Source organism: Artemia franciscana, chromosome 13 (assembly GCF_032884065.1).
Source record: "Artemia franciscana chromosome 13, ASM3288406v1, whole genome shotgun sequence".
Classification (NCBI taxonomy): Eukaryota; Metazoa; Arthropoda; class Branchiopoda; order Anostraca; family Artemiidae; genus Artemia; species Artemia franciscana.
In genome coordinates this window covers 48,041,975-48,058,592 of record NC_088875.1, presented here as the reverse complement: position 1 = coordinate 48,058,592, position 16,618 = coordinate 48,041,975, and the positions used below count along the sequence as shown (strand labels likewise).

Genomic DNA, 16,618 nt, shown 5'->3' with positions numbered 1-16,618 from the left:
TACACTATATGGCAAGGGTGCAACAGCACACGGAAGAATTTTCACCCTAGGACATAATAGTTAAGTAGCCTAAGAAGTGACGCCCACAGACTAACAGACTATCCTAATGCAAAAATACTTACAGCTAATACATGATTCGGAAATTTCTTTGTCTAGTACAGGAAAGAAATCAATAGCTTGAGCAATTGTATAGAAACGACATCCCTGATCACAGCTTGACTTTTGGGACCATCCCTAAAATGAAAAATAATAAGATACTCAGGACTGCTGAGCTGGAGTACACACCAATTTACTGCCCAAAGAGTTTGAGTTGTCAGATATCAAGGCTTCAGAGTCTGGGTTGAAAAGAGTACTACTTTTATGAGTCCGTCTGTTTATAATATTTAATGTCTGACCCCCCCCCCCCCAAAGATAAAGTACCACTCAAACTTATGAAATGGCAATATGCCAATATCCTGATACCTAGAGACTAATAGTAAAAAGCTGAAGTCTGAGTTAGGTGTCAGAAATTAAGGAGCTGGCGCCATACCTTGAAAATTTTCTGATATTTGCTACGTACGCTGGTTAATATCGATACTAAATACCTGATACCTAATACTAAATATTCTGATACTAACAATAAGAAGCGGGAGTATGAATTTGGCACTTAAAATTAAGGAGTTGGACTCGCATCTTCAAAACGTAAGGAGGCCGCTCTTTCCAAGCGAGTCAAAATATGAGTTGAAAAATCCAAAAACCGAGGAAATTACCGTTGCCATTAATGATTTACCGACTCCACAGCTCTGGATAAATTTACTGATATTTGCTAAATACGCTGATTAATATCGATACTAAATACCTGATACCTAATACTAAATATTTTGATACCTAAAAACTAATAGTAAAAAACTAGAGCCCGAGTTCAGCTCTGAAATTAAGGAGTTGGACTCGCATCTTCAAAACTTAAGGAGACCACTCTCCAAGATTCCAAGCGAGTCAAAGGCTGAGTTGAACAAGAGCTAAGAGCTCATATGACACTTGTGACGAGGCAAGAAGAGCTAAGAGCCAAGAGCTCATATGGTATGAGCTCTAAGAAATTCTAAGAATAAATAGATTGATTTAAAAGGGAAATCAGAGGCTTAATGCCGGTCAGGATTTAAAATAAGAGCACTGAGTCACGATGTCCTTCTAAATATCAGAATTCACTAAGATCCGATCACCCACTCGTAAGTTATAAATACCTCATTTTTTTCTAATTTTTCCTCTCCCTTTAGCCCCCCCAGATGGTCAAATTTGGGAAAACGACTTTATCAAGTCAATGTGTGCAGCTCCCTGACACGCCTACCAATTTTCATCGTCCTAGCACGTCCAGAAGCACCAAACTCACCAAATCAATGAACCCCTCCCCCCAACTCCCCCAAAGAGATCGAATCCAGTACGGTTACGTCAATCAGGTATCAAGGACATTTGCTTATTCTATCCACCAAGCTTCATCCCGATTCATCCACTCCAAGCGTTTTCCAAGATTTCCCCCTCCAACTCCCTCCAATGTCAACAGATCTGGTCGGGATTTGAAATAAGAGCTCTGAGACATGAATTCCTTCTAAATATCAAATTTCATTAAGATCCGGTCAACCGTTCTTAAGTTAAAAATACCTCAATTTTTCTAATTTTTCTAAATTAACCCCCCCCCCCCCCCAGCTCCTCAAAAGAGAACGGATCCGTTCCAATTATGTCAATCACGTATCTAGAAAATGGTGCTTATTCTTCCCATCAAGTTTCATCCCGATCTCTCCACTCTAAGCGTTTTCCAAGATTTCCCTTTCCCTCCTCCAACCCCCTATGTCCCCGGATTCAATTCGAGTCGAAAATGGAGCATCTGAGACATAAGATCCTTCTATATATAATCAAGTTTTATTAAGATCCGATCACCTATTCGTAAGATAAAAATACCCCAATTTTCATGTTTTCCAAGAATTCCGGTTTCCCCCCTCCAACTCCCCCCAATGTCACAAAATCTGGTCGGAATTTATAATTAGAGCTTTAAAGCACAAGATCCTTCTAAATATCGAATTCTATTATGATCTGGTGACCCGTTCGTAAGTTACAAATACCCAATTTTTCCGAATTATTCCCCCCCCCCCCTAACTCCACCAAAGAGAGCAGATCCAGTCCGGTTATGTCAGTCATGTATCTTAGACAGGTTTTTATCCTTCCCATCCAGTTTCATCCTGATCTCTGCTCTTTGTGTGTTTTCTAAGATTTCCGGTTCCCCCCCCCCCCAATGACGCTGGATCCAGTTGAGATTTAAAATAAGAAATCTGAGTTACGAGGTACTTCTAAATATGAAGTTTCATGAAGATCCAATCACTCCTTCGTAAGTTAAAAATAAGTAACTTTTTCTAATTTTTCAGAGTTAACCCTCCCCCTCCCCCCAATAGAGCGGATCCGTTCCAATTATGTCAATCACGTATCTAAGACTTCTACTTGTTTTCCCCACCAAGTTTCATCCTGATTCTCCAATCTAAGGGTTTTCCATGATTTTAGGTTCCCCCCCCCCAAACTCCCCCCAATGTCACCAGAAATATCAAATTTTTCACAAGAATGTCAGCTTTTATTAGCTCTATCATTCCATTTTTCTTTTACTTGTTTTTGTGTATAACCATATTCCCTCTATCTATTTCCATACTCTTTGGCTCTTTCTTTGCACACTTCTGTTATGGTAGTTACAAAATACCCGCTAGCATCTTCACCAAAGTATTCGTAATATTTATTTTGTGCTGTGTCGAAAGAATAACATATTTGGAATCCAAAAGCAAATAGTTTTTACTCTGCTACTTTCATTGTCTTTTGATTAAATTCTTCATTATACTATAAGTAAGGATAATAATTTAGCACTATAAGTTAGCTATAATACAGTAAGGTACTTTTATTTGTTTAGCTATATTCTTAAATTCAATTCTAGACCCTGGTTTTTGCATGATTCTCTTTTTTATTGTGTTTTTCAAATTTTTCTTGTTCTTAAAGTGTCTTCCATAGAATGTACATCGATGAATTTTATTTTTTGTTTTGAAATCTCTAAATGACGACAATCTGCTTAAATATTTAATTAAAACATAATAATTATTAAAATAGAGTAAATTAATCAAATGTGTGGCAGTTTTTCCATTGATCTTAGTTTTAGGAATGAGCTCTAACCACTTTATTTTCACTTGAAAAAGTTATTAATGAAGAAGTTATACACAATTTGAGGTAGTAATTCATAGACTCTCTTGGCAACCCTATATTCAATGCATTAATATATAATACAGTTCTATCTACACTATCAATGCTCACTGGCGGTTCAAGGGGGCTGTGGGGGCCCATGCCCCCCACGATTTTTTCTGGTACCCTCTTATCCTGTTTTTTTCTTTTTTTTTTAAATAAATTTGTCAATTTGGTCAAATAGTGACACTAATATTGGCACCTTTGTCACATGGGACCCCCCCCAAGATTTTGCTCATTGGCGACCTTGTTATATTGGGCCTCCTCCAAGATTTTGCTCTTGATCTGCCCCTGCAAATACTCTTTGCCATCCAAGAACAGCCAGACATGATTAGCTGTTAACTCTTGCATATTTTATAGCTTCCTAAGCAGCAGTAGCCAATCAATTTTACAGTATCCTTTCCTAAATCGCCCCATTCCTAATTAAGATTTCCTAATCGGAACCATCCTATAAATACAACGAATATTTTGATACCCTTTTTAGAAAAGGGGTTAGATCAAAGAGGTCTCCAATTAAAAGGTCATTTACCATAAGATAGGAAAGAATAAAAATTTTAACAAACATGGGCATAATAATTATACAAATTTTCTCCATCGCTTAGATGGTATTCAATTCTAGTCCTGGAGCTGAACCTTCATTTATCCTTTTTAAGCAAGGTTCAATCTCTTCAGTATAAACAGAAACAGGGACATGGTTGTCCAATCCCATTGGACAACTGGACAACCCAATGCACCAATAAAACAGTGTATTACAGCAATAACATAAAAAAAAAATAATCTATACAGACCTGACTGGAAGATTTTCCACCATAGAGTTCAGCACATGTTTCCTCGCATCTTGAAAGTGGGGAGGGGAATCCAGAAATCCCACTCAGGCAATATATGCTTGAAAATGTTAGTACAAATAAGAATAGAAATTTCATCCTAGAGTATGCCTGAAAAAAAGAATTTTCAGAACTAAAGCCTACAAAGCAGAATCTTAAGGTAGAGAGAATCTACAGGCTATTCAATAAGAGCACTTTTGAAGTGCTTGAAACTGTCAATACAAATAGGGACAGAAGTTTTATCACAGAGTGCACCTAAAAAAATAGAAGGTAAAAAAAAGGGTAAAGAATACAGCACAGGACTTCACAGTCCCTGCCAGCAGTGCTGATCTCCAATTCTTGGCACTACAGCCAAGAAGTACCATGGGAGTTTGGCAGCCAGCTATTTGGAAGTACCATGGGAGTTTGGCAGAATACAGCACAGGACTTCACAGTCCCTGCCAGCAGTGCTGATCTCCAATTCTTGGCACTGCAGCCAAGAAGTACCATGGGAGTTTGGCAGCCAGCTATTTGGAAGTACCATGGGAGTTTGGCAGAATACAGCACAGGACTTCACAGTCCCTACCAGCAGTGCTGATCTCCAATTCTTGGCACTGCAGCCAAGAAGTACCATGGGAGTTTGGCAGCCAGCTATCCAGTACTTCCAGACACCCTTCAGACCATCCCCAGAAACGTCCAGGTACCCATTTAGAGATGGATCAACTCTGACTAAGCTTACAGAGTCAAGCCACTGACCTCCATTCCAAACCTAATAACCAGCATCACCAGGAATCAAACCCCTGTCCTCAAGAGCAAAAGATTTCAAGTCTAGTATGCTAATCCACTCAACTAGGACAGTTTTTTAACAGAAACTTAAACTAATATTACTAAAATAGATTCAACAAGAGAAACTGTGTATATGATGGATCATCCACAAAGTTAACAAAGGAAAAGAGGACTGAAATCATCAAAGTATAAATTATCTTTATTGCGTTTTGTATAAGATGGCCAATGACTCTATTAAACATGACAACAGGATAGGGGATATTTAACAGATGTACCCATCATTACTAGTCTACCTTAGCAAGTAAATTAGGATTAAAGACTTTAAAAGTGATTCAATATCATCTTTGATGGAAATTACCTTTTGTGTGATGTTTACTTACTCTGTTTTGATTTTGAACTTCCATATGGCAATATCAGACTTACAAATCACAAGACTCTGGAATAGTTCATAATTAACTGTGATAGAAACTGGAAGATTTTAATGAAAAATATGTACTAGCCCTACATGTTGTGTTTTGTTCTACAGCTCCTCAAATTGCTGTTACTACCTAAAGTTTTTGATTAGTGATTTCAAAAACCCTAAAACAGTTTTTTTGGTAATTAATCAAACACTGGTTGGGAATCCAGATTATTAAAACTAAATTGTTTATTACAAATAAAGACACACAACAAAAATCCAAGAAGTTTGAGCAGCATTTCTTTTTTCTATGCATGAAAAAGGGAAAAACAAATCAAACCTTTCACTTTTTTTCCAAAGCACAGACAAGACCCAAGGTCTTAGAGGTTGGTTAAAACCCACCCCTACAAGTACCCCTCTTACTTCTAAGAATCTTAAGATTCTGTAAAGACAATAGATCTATTTTACATAATTCTAAGGTTAATTCCCAGTCTAAAATGTCTAAAACAACCAAATCCTAACCCTATACTATATTATCAACTTAAGTCAATTTGATATTGCTGCAAAAGTTCTTAAGAATCTGACTTTGCTTAGTCAGTTAAAATCAGATTGAAGTCAGGTTTTTTAGTGTTCACTTTCAATATGATCTATGGAAAAAACTCTGCTGTTGTTGCTAAGTAAAATTGCAGACTACATTGGAAAAAGTGGGAATTAAAAAAAAAAAAATTGCCAAAAACCAATGAAACTTGGATTAAAATAAAGCCACTCATAAAGGAACATTTCATGAGACTATGCTATTGAGAAAGAAGTGATAACTTGGCTCCTTTATTTGTTATCCTGGAATGGGAATCACACCTTACAATTACCATTAGAAAATTTTTTTTGGGAAGTTTGGTCCCTTGTCTTACATTTTATATCTTGGCAAGGTTGTTTCAAGTATTTGTGATGGATTGTAATTAAAGACTGACGTTTTATTTAAAGTTAGGATGCATTTTCAAAGAGCTGAAAATTATAGTAAGGGAAGAGATGAGGTAAACCCTGATTAGAACTTCAGAGCTCTATATGGTGCACAATGCATAACAACATGGATATTAAATAGCTTACAGGAGAGAAATGCTTATTTTTGCATTATGTGGAGGTGTCTCTATGTATTCCTTGGGATAGTCTGTTGACTAAAAGTGAGTATTCTGAAACTTATTTTGCATTACAAACATTAACAACATTAAATTCACACCAAATAAACTGAGAAAAGTTTTTGGAAAATGTTAAGACAAGCTAATTTTTACTTAGAAGTTCATGGTGAACCTATATGACACCACATTTGAGATGGACACCAATGACAACAAGACCAGAGTTACAGTGAACAAAAGATAAGTAACAAATAACCCCCTCACAGTCTCCATAGACGGACAACAATTCAAAATGGTGAATCATCCCTTGTACCTTGGTAGCTTAATCTCCAATGATAACTGTCATAGGTCTAGTAGAATGGTGACATGCCCTTGCTAGTTCTAGCTTCTGAAAATTTTGCAGCATCAATCAAACAAACTCAAACTGCACCCATTTCAAAGCCTAGTCATCCATGTAGTATTGTATAGATGCAAAACATGGACATTCAAAACCAAGAAGAAAAGAAAACTTCTAGCATTTAAGATAAGATGCCTCTGTTGAATTGGAAGTATGAGATACACTGACTGCATAACAAAATATTGAAGGGCAATGAAGGCTTTAGTGCACTGAATCAAATCTCAGCAGTGTTGAGATAGCATAGTTATCATGCACTATGTCAGATATAGAGATATACCAGGCCCTTGCAAATGAATCATGGTCCTAAAACTTCTCATGAGGATGGCCAGAACCATAGGAAGCAAAGTAAGTACTACTTCTAAAGAGAAATTATAAAATTTTACTAATTTACTTTTCTCTAAGTATTATTTTTCCAGTTTCACACCAGGCCTCTTTTATTTTGAACAATCTACACAAATTTGGGAAACTTTTGCTATTTGGCATAGATCAGTCCTCTTTGGGAGTCTAAGACTTGCGTTACTTTGGAAATAGCCTTGGTAGAATGCTTATAAAACTTTAAACAGTTATTAACAAGCATTCCAAAATATTTTTATTGCAACAATAGATAACAAGATCTCAAGAGGATAAATTAAACTAATTATATTCATTCCATTATTTTGTCAATATAGATGGTGTAGTATTTAGCTATGGTAGAAAAAGAAGTTGTTTTTCAGGCCAGGTTTGTGCAGCATCATAAGTTGCTTGAAGACATGGTTTATTGGTAAACCTTAAGAGTTTGAAGTCATTACTACATAAATTAATATTTTTGCAATTAACTCAGGAACAATGTAAAATTAATATTAAAAATAATGTTAAACAATGTTAAATTAATATTTAACTCAGGAACAATGCAGGCCAAGAGCAAACCCTTATGGCACAAGTTGCTTCCTTCCAGGCCAAAAGTTCCTTAGCCAACTCTCTGTTGGCTAATAAGTTCAATGGGCAAAGCTGCTGACACAGAGCTTTACCAGAAGTCTTAGCAATGCCTAACAAAATTAAGTATACATGGTCTATAATTCCTTTGTAAGACTCTAGAAGATATGGGTTTGCTGATACCATTGACTGGAATATATGTTGGGTCTTAGTAAATTTATTATTAGCAGATAGGTACCAATGACTTACCCCCCCCCCCAAATTTTAATAAATACCCTTTTCGGGATTGTCATTGAAAAATTAAATTTTTTGGTTCTTCATTGAAACAAAACTAAAAAAAAAATTGCCCCCCTATAGATTTGGAAAAACATTTTTTTGCCTCTTCCTGCATTTCCATGAATTGATGTTTAGGGAAGCAAATAGAAGACATATTGGTCCATAGTTTCCAGCTTTTACTCTATCACCCTTTTTAAAAATTTATTATATTTATACAGTTTTGTGCTTCAGTAATGACATTTAAAGTCTAAACTATACACTATAATAAAAAAAAATTATTATCATTACATATAGAAAATTTTTATTAATTGGATTTTTAGAAAAGTGTCAAAGTTAAATGAATATTTGGCCTTTGTTCTCTAATGTATCAATATAAAACCTGCTATTTTTTTCAAATTTAGATTATAAACCAATGAGCTGATGATAAACAAGCATACAATAGTAAATAAACATCTAAATTTAGGATGTAGCTAATAATACAGTCAAGCTGGCAGCAAATTGGAACTTTTAGAAACTAGACTGAATGTAGTGAAGAAAGAATTTTATGACTTTGCTGTTTAGTTGCTGTTTAGGCTGTTATGACTGTTATGCTGTTATGACTGTTTTGCTGTTATGACTGTTATGACTGTTTGACTGTTATAACTGTTGCTGTTTTGCTGTTATGACTTTGCTGTTTAGAGAAATGATGAAGTAGAGAAGAACATTGAAGAAAATATCTTTCAATACTCTTTTTAACTACAATAAGTGCTAACACAATAATTCTACCATGACCTTCCCTCCTCCCTATCTCTTAAACCCTGGATATAGCCTTTGGCTATATACAAAAGTATGATGTTTTTCTTTAGGCCAGCATTAGTTGGTATATTTTCTGGGTGGCATTCACTTTATGAGAATTTGATAGCTCAAAAGATTGTCCTATCTTGTCCATTATCAACTTTTCTAGTTTTTGTGGCCAAACTATTCAGAACTGATTGGGCAGTCTTGCCATATCTTGTATAGTTTTGATAAAAGATGTATGTACATTCAATGGACCACAGCTTGAGATGGTAAGAAATTATATGTATTCTTTGTTTTAAAGAAGATAAGGGAAACAAAATTCACTTTTATGAATTAAAGTTATTACCCTCTCTATACTTAATATCTAAACTTAGTACATTTCTATAAGCAAATAAAATAATATCATTTTATATTTTTCATAAATGCTTTGACTTGCAGCTTTGTAATTGCTGTTTTTGTGTTTTGTGTAATTGCTGCTTTTGTGTTCTGAGAGTGCCAGTGTCTTTAACATTTCTGCCTTTCATTAGCTTTTTCAAGCATTAACACATTTCCTCTATCAATTTTTACCAAAAATGCTTTGTAAATTCCTTGCAGTGATGGAAAAATTTGCTAATGGGCCCTTTGTCTTTGAGACTGTCACCTGATGCTGAGATTTACAAAATGATTTTATGGTATCAAATTCTCTTAATTTATGTTTTGACTACAAGGTATTTGTTTTAATTTCAATAGCCAATTTGTGTTATGTATTTTGCATTTCCTCATAGGCTAAGCCTATATGATGTGCTTCTATATTAATATATTCTGCAAAACTGTACAAACAATTCTATGGATTTTTAACTTAATTGAAAAATAATAGCCTCTTCCTTGATGGTGTTTATAACACCTAACTGAATATATAACAAAAAAAAAACTTTTTTAAAATTCTAGAATATTTGAAAAAGGTAACAATCAGCAAATCTACATAAGATAGATCTTAATCAAATAAAAACAATACCATCAGATTTTTTAATTTTTACTTTTCCTTATGATATGTTTGCATTTTAGACATACTATCTCCCCCCTCCACTGATGATCCTACATATAGGGGTAAAAAACCAGCATCCAATTTTGCAAAATTATGTAAAACTAAATATATATATATATATATATATCAGAAAAAAGCTAAAAATTTAAGCTATACATGAATATGCTTATTATTAAAATTGCTTAAGGTCAAAGACATGAAATTATTAGTTTGTTGACTTGTCTACAAGGACCTCTTTTTGGAAATGCCAATTATCCTATTTTGCTGTATATATCCTTTAGGTGCTTCATTTTTATTCACATATTAACAAAAAGCTGACTTTTTTGAAATTATTAGTTTGTTGACTTGTCTACAAGGACCTCTTTTTGGAAATGCCAATTATCCTATTTTGCTGTATATATCCTTTTGGTGCTTCATTTTTATTCACATACTAGCTGTTGGGGTGGCGCGTGGCGCTTCGCGCCACCCCAACACCTAGTTGGTGGGGGCGCTTCGCGCCCCCCCCCAAGCCCCCCCGCGCGCGTAAGTCGTTACGCGCCATATTAGTTACGCGCCATTGTAGTTGTGTCCCTATGTCCCACCTGTGAATATAGATATATATATATATATATATATATATATATATATATATATATATATATATATATACATATATATATATATATATATATATATATATATATATATATATATATATATATATATATATATATATATATATATATGTTTTTAACTACGTAAAACTTGCGAATATACAACATTCTTTGCTGTCCCATTGTCTGTGCATATAAATAGATTGTCAGGTTTACCGACTCTTGAACATGCAACATATAATGGTCCATGGGAAAACAATCCGTATTCAGATCTATACCTCATGATTCTAATGATTGCCCTTGAGCTTTGTTGATGGTGATTGCTAATCGACCATTCCCTGAGTCGCCATCGTCATTTATATATCCCCCTGTGCACCCCGGCGTCCCCTTTGTAGTTATGTCCCTGTGTCCCGGTCGTCATTTATATTCCCTGTGTCCCGGTCGTCATTTGTGTCCCGGTGTTCCAGTCTGTGATTTCTCTTTGAGTGTCCCGGGCGTCATTTATATTCCTTGTGTCCCGGTGTCCCGGTCGTCATTTATATCCCCCTGTGCCCCCTGGCGTCCCCATTGTAGTTGTGTCCCTGTGTCCCGGTTGTCATTTATATTCCCTGTGTCCCGGTCGTCATTTGTATCCCGGTGTCCCGGTCTGTATATACATTCGTTTTTTAGTTTTGTTTTTCTCCTTTATTTTTTTCCTTTTTTCTTTTTTTTTCTTTTTTAGTTTATTTAGATTTTTAGATTTTTTAGTTTTTTTATTAGTTTTTAGTTTTTTTGTAGTTTTTACCATTTTTTTAGTTTTTTAGTTTTTTTTTTACTTATGTCCTGGTCGTCATTTATACTCCCTGTGTCCCGGTCGTCATTTGTGTCTCGGTGCTTTGTTGATTGCTAATTTATATTATATTTATATTTATATTTTTTATATTTAGTAATATTTTTTTAGTTTTCTTTTTCTCTTATTTTTCAGTTTTTTCCTTTTTTTAGTTTTTTCTTTTTTAGTTTTTTTTTGTTTTTTACCTTTTTTTAGTTTTTTTAGTTTTTTAGCTTTTTTAGTTTTTTTATTAGTTTTTAGTTTTTTTTTAGTTTTTGCCTTTTTTTAGTTTTTTTCAGTTTTTTTTAGTTTTTAGTTTTTTACCTTTTTTTAGTTTTTTTTTAGTTTTTTAGTTTTTTTTCTTTTTAGTTTTTTTTGTAGTTTTTACCTTTTTTAGTTTTTTTTCTTCTTTTGTATTAGTGTGAAATAATTCAGACGTCATGTTTTCTTTTTCTCTTTTATTTTTCAGTTTTTTCCTTTTTTTTAGTTTTTTTCTTTTTTAGTTTTTAGTTTTTTTTAGTTTTTTACCTTTTTTTAGTTTTTTTTAGTTTTTTTAGTTTTTTAGCTTTTTTAGTTTTTTTATTAGTTTTTATTTTTTTTGTAGTTTTTGCCTTTTTTTTATTTTTTTCAGTTTTTTTTTTAGTTATTAGATTTTTACCTTTTTTTAGTTTTTTTTAGTTTTTTAGCTTTTTTAGTTTTTTTTTCTTTTTAGTTTTTTTTTGTAGTTTTTACCTTTTTTAGTTTTTTTCTTCTTTTGTATTAGTGTGAAATAATTCAGACGTCATATGCAAACAAACATGACGTCACCTGATCCACACATCCACAGACAGACAACTTATTTTTATATATATAGATTAACAAAAAGCTGACTTTTTTCTCATTCTAAAAATGTACTTTTAATTGCTTGATATTTGTTCCATAAATTAAAAATATTGAATATAATTTTTTTCTTTTCAATGACTTCTCAAAACAGAAACCAAATTTTTAATTTATGCTGAAAAACTATTGATGAAAATTTGACCAAGAAGGCAGGGTTCTTGTTACTGCCCTAACATTGCATCATGCTGTAGTAAAATGGGTCACATAAACCCATTGCTATTTTTTCAGAATGCCAAAGAAAAGTGGTCTTTCCTGAAAAGAGGTCTTTTACCCTACCTCTAAATAGTACATTCCATTGCTGCTTTTTATTTCATGATACATCATGTGTTCTTTGCTGACTAGCTTCTTGTATTCTTGACCTGGAGAAAAACAGTCTACCAAATGACTACAAAAAGTGGTATCATTTTATCAAAGTCCTGGGAGGGGGGCAAAGTTGAACTAATTTCCCAAATCAAGTGAAAATGACAGTAAAAAATGAGCCATGTAGTACCATAAAGGCAAAGATATACTAAAAAGACCTGTTTCTCTGGATGCTTGAATTCTGCAGGCTTATCTAATACTAGACAAGGAAGTCATATACATACAAAAAAGAAACAAACAATCAAACCAACACAACTGGCAAAATACTTTAATCAGCCTAGGCCTATATCCTGTAGGCTATTAGAGGATATATCCAAGCATTTTATGGTAAAGTTCCTCAAGGTTCCAAGATGTATGCTGGGTCCAAACTAATTTCCAAGGTGGAAAAGTCTATAATTTAGAACTGTATTTAAAAATCTGAGTGCGTTACTTGATCTGAAATCTGAGGCTAATGGGTCAGAATCAGTTTAAGAAATATCTAGAATCTTGAAATCGAGCGTGCAACGCACAATTTAAATAAAAAAGATCCAGAGTAATACATTGATGCCATACATTTAAATTTGCTTCTGACGCCCTAAAGAGCCAAATTACAGATTACAAAGATTACTGCTACTTCTAACAACTAACCTCAGCACCAAGCAGCTTGAGGCAAATGCAGATGGGCACGCTTCCCCTCCATCCTAATATATTCAGAGCCTCCCTCCTTGAGGAAGTTCCCAACCCTCAGATATTTCGTTACGGCATCCTCTCACCCCTACCGTGGACGACTTGCTTTCTGTTTAGCCCACGACGGTTGGCCAAAAATCGTTGGAAATCTGTCATGCTTTATCTGCAGAACATGCCCAAGCCATTTTAACCTTGCTCTCATTATCGCCCTAGAAAGCGGGATTGAACCACACTTTTCGTATAATCTACTTTTTTAAAAACGGTCAGTCAGCCGGGTACTCAAAACAATCCACAAGTAATTTCTCTGAAAAACATATAGAGAATCTTCTTCTGTTTTAGGAGTGCCCATACTTCAGAATCAAATTTGACACGTCATCGCTGTAACTCCAAGTATTCTTATTTTGGCTCCTAGACTTATCTGCTTATTCTTCCAAACTTTTTTTTAACTATGACGAAACACACTGAGCCTTCACCATTCTACGTTTAACGCCTTCACTGCCCCCACCACCTTTACTAATGATACTACCAAGGTAAGTGAAGCTGTCCACGTGATCGATTTTTCCGTTATCCAACGTCACTTTTTTGTTTATACTTATTCTTAACCTTAGCGACTTAGTCTTCTTCTCATTAATTTTCAAACATTTTCTAGCATCCTGAACTAGCGAAGCTTAAAAGTTCATTCATTCTGCTCACACTTTCATCTATGATGCTTGAATCATCAACACAATCTAAGTCTAGGAAAGTTTTTCTTCATCATTTGATTCTGTGGTCTTCCATTGCCTTTCCTTTGCTCCTTAAAACAAATTTCATCAAAATCATCCTCATAAATAAGGATAGAACACAACCTTGCTTATCTCCTGATTTAATACAAAAACAGCAACAGATATCATTTCTTATTTCTACCTTAGCAGTGTTATTCCTGTATATAGCATTAATCACTTCAATGTGTTTGTCTGATATACTATACAAGGATAAGACCTCCGCTAAAGCTCTTTTATCAGCTGTACCGAACTCATACTCATGATCTATAAAACTGAGGACTAAAGGTGCTTGATGACTCAGGCTCTTCTCAATTATTAGCCTATGAAGGAAAGTATGGTCATCACATCGTCCACCTTCCTTAAAAACACGCTATTCTTCTCTGAAAACTTTGTCTACAGCCTCTTTCTAAAAAGTATCATCATTAAGTAATTTTCAAACAGTTCGTGGTAACCAACTGTAGTAAGGAGCGACCCGGCTCAATAGTAACCGAAACTCTAAAAAATAGAATTTTTATATCAATAGTTACATCAAAAGAATTGCATTTTATTGCTTATTTTAAATATAAGTTTCATCAAGATCAGTTATACCCATCAAAAGTTACAAGCCTGAGAAAATTTGCCTCATTTTAGAAAATAGGGGGAAACACCCCATAAAAGTCATACAATCTTAACGAAAATCACACCATCAGATTCAGCGTATCAGAAAACCTTGTTGTAGAAGTTTCAAGCTCCTATCTACAAAAATGTGGAATTTCGCATTTTTAGCCAGAAGACAAATCACGGATACGTGTTTATTTGTTTTTTTGTTGTTTTTTCCCCAGGGGTGACCGTATCGACTGATTGGTCCTAGAATATCGCGAGAGGACTCATTCTAACGGAAATTAAAAGCTCTAGTGCCCTTTTTAAGTGACCAAAAAATTAGAGGGCACCTAGGCCCCCTCCCACGCTCATTTTTCCCAAAACTCACCGGATCAAAATTCTGAGATAACCATTTTATTCACCATAGTCGAAAAACCTAATAACTATGTCTTTGTGGACGACTTACTCCCCCGCAGTCCCCGTGGGAGGGACTGCAAGTTATAAAATTTGACCTGTGTTTACATATAGTAATGATTACTGGGAAGGGTACAGACGTTTTCAGGGGGATTTGTTTTTGTTTAGGGGGAATTTGAGGGGGGTTACGTGGGAGGATATTTGCATGGAGAAATATGTCATGGGGGAAGAGAATTTCAATGAAGGGGGCGCAGGATTTTTTAGTATTATTTGAAAAAACCATGAAAAATAAATATGAAACGCTTTTCCTACTGAAAGTAAGGAGCAGTATTAAAACTTAAAACGAACAAAAATTATTACGCATATGAGGGGCTTACCTCCTCGTTATACCTCACTCTTTACGCTAAAGCATTTTTAGTAATTTCAACTATTTATTCTACGGCCTTTGTGATTCAAAGCTGATTCTTAAGGAATTGGGACAAAATTTAAGCTTTAGGCTAAAGAGCGAGGTATCGACGAGGGTGGAAAAACATACAAATATAGAAGTTCGTTACGTAAATTAATTACTTTCATTTAAAAAAATTGTTTTCTTATTTAATTCAAGTTGAAAGTGAGAAAGTAAATTTTCATGCATACATTGTGAAATTGGATTCTTCTTCTTCTGTTAAGGCTTAACAAAAAACGACACAGCCAGATCTGAAGAAACTGTACGACACGGACAAGCTACAGGATCAAAAAATCCGCAGAGATTTCTGTATCTCTGTATGGAACAAATTTGATGCCTTGCCTGTTGAGGCAAATGACTCAGAAAGTGTCGAAGAGAAATGGGAGAAAATAAAAAGTGCATACACGACGATTGCCGCAGAAAAGCTAGGTTTCCGAAAGAAACCAAAGGAAAGGTGGATCTCTGACACAACATGGAAACTGATTGACGAACGAAAGGCACTTAAGCAAGCCATGCTCATAGATACTACAAGGTGTTCAGAGCTGGCAACAAAACAATTATACAAAGAAAAAGATAAAGAGGTAAAAAAGAGTGCAAGAAAGGACAAGAGACAGTTCCTTGAAAAGAAAGCAGCTTTAGCTGAAGAAGCTGCTAGGAAGGGTGACTCCAAGACTGTCTACCGATTGACAAATGAGATGGTAGGAAAACAAAGCAGCCGAATCACCCTTGTCAAGGACGAAAATGGATCAATTATATCTGATCCAGAAAAAATTGACGAGAGATGGGCTTCCCATTTCGAAAAACTTCTGAACAGACCGAGAACTTGCGACCAAGCTAACGTACCTGATATCCCTTTTATGTATCTAGACATCAATACAGATCCTCCGAGTGCTGAGGAGATCATGCATGCAGCAAAGAAGTTAAAAAATGGACGAGCCCCGGGTATTGATGGCATCTCAGCAGAAATGCTGAAGTACTCAATTGGTACCTGCATATCCATTTGGCTTTCTCTCTTCATCAAAATATGGACCTTAGTGAAGGTCCCAAGAGATTGGAGCAGAGGCATTATAGTCAAACTCTTCAAAAAGGGAGATTTGATGAACTGCCATAACTGGAGAGGTATCAATCTTCTCCCTGTCTCATCCAAACTATTAGCCTCCATCATTTTGCAACGTCTGCGGAAAGCACTAGACGCAACTCTACGAGAAGAGCAGCATGGTTTCAGAACTGGGAGATCCTGTTCTGATCTAATATTTGTACTGAGAATGCTTGTCGAAGAATCAAAAGAATGGAACAAGAAGCTCTACCTCCTATTTATTGACTTTGAAAAGGCATTTGACTCAGTTGACAGAGATTGCTTGTGAAGAG

The 16,618-nt window shown here is 35.0% G+C and overlaps 1 protein-coding gene across 4 annotated transcripts in view; it reads right to left on the bottom strand.

The window, feature by feature from the left end:
* Nucleotides 1-16,618, bottom strand: part of LOC136035027 (uncharacterized) — an 86,511-nt gene that overhangs the window by 63,844 nt on the left and 6,049 nt on the right. For 2 of the 4 annotated variants that reach the window (XM_065716615.1, XM_065716618.1), the window contains exons 1-3: nucleotides 12,816-12,949; nucleotides 4,032-4,178; nucleotides 123-234 (exon numbers count right to left, since the gene is read on the bottom strand). In XM_065716615.1, the coding sequence (XP_065572687.1) occupies nucleotides 123-234; nucleotides 4,032-4,166 (247 nt within the window). In that variant the 5' untranslated portion in view covers nucleotides 4,167-4,178; nucleotides 12,816-12,949. Of the gene's footprint in view, nucleotides 1-122; nucleotides 235-4,031; nucleotides 4,179-12,815; nucleotides 12,950-16,618 lie in introns of those variants that run through there. The other 2 variants (XM_065716617.1, XM_065716616.1) reach the window with 2 other exon arrangements.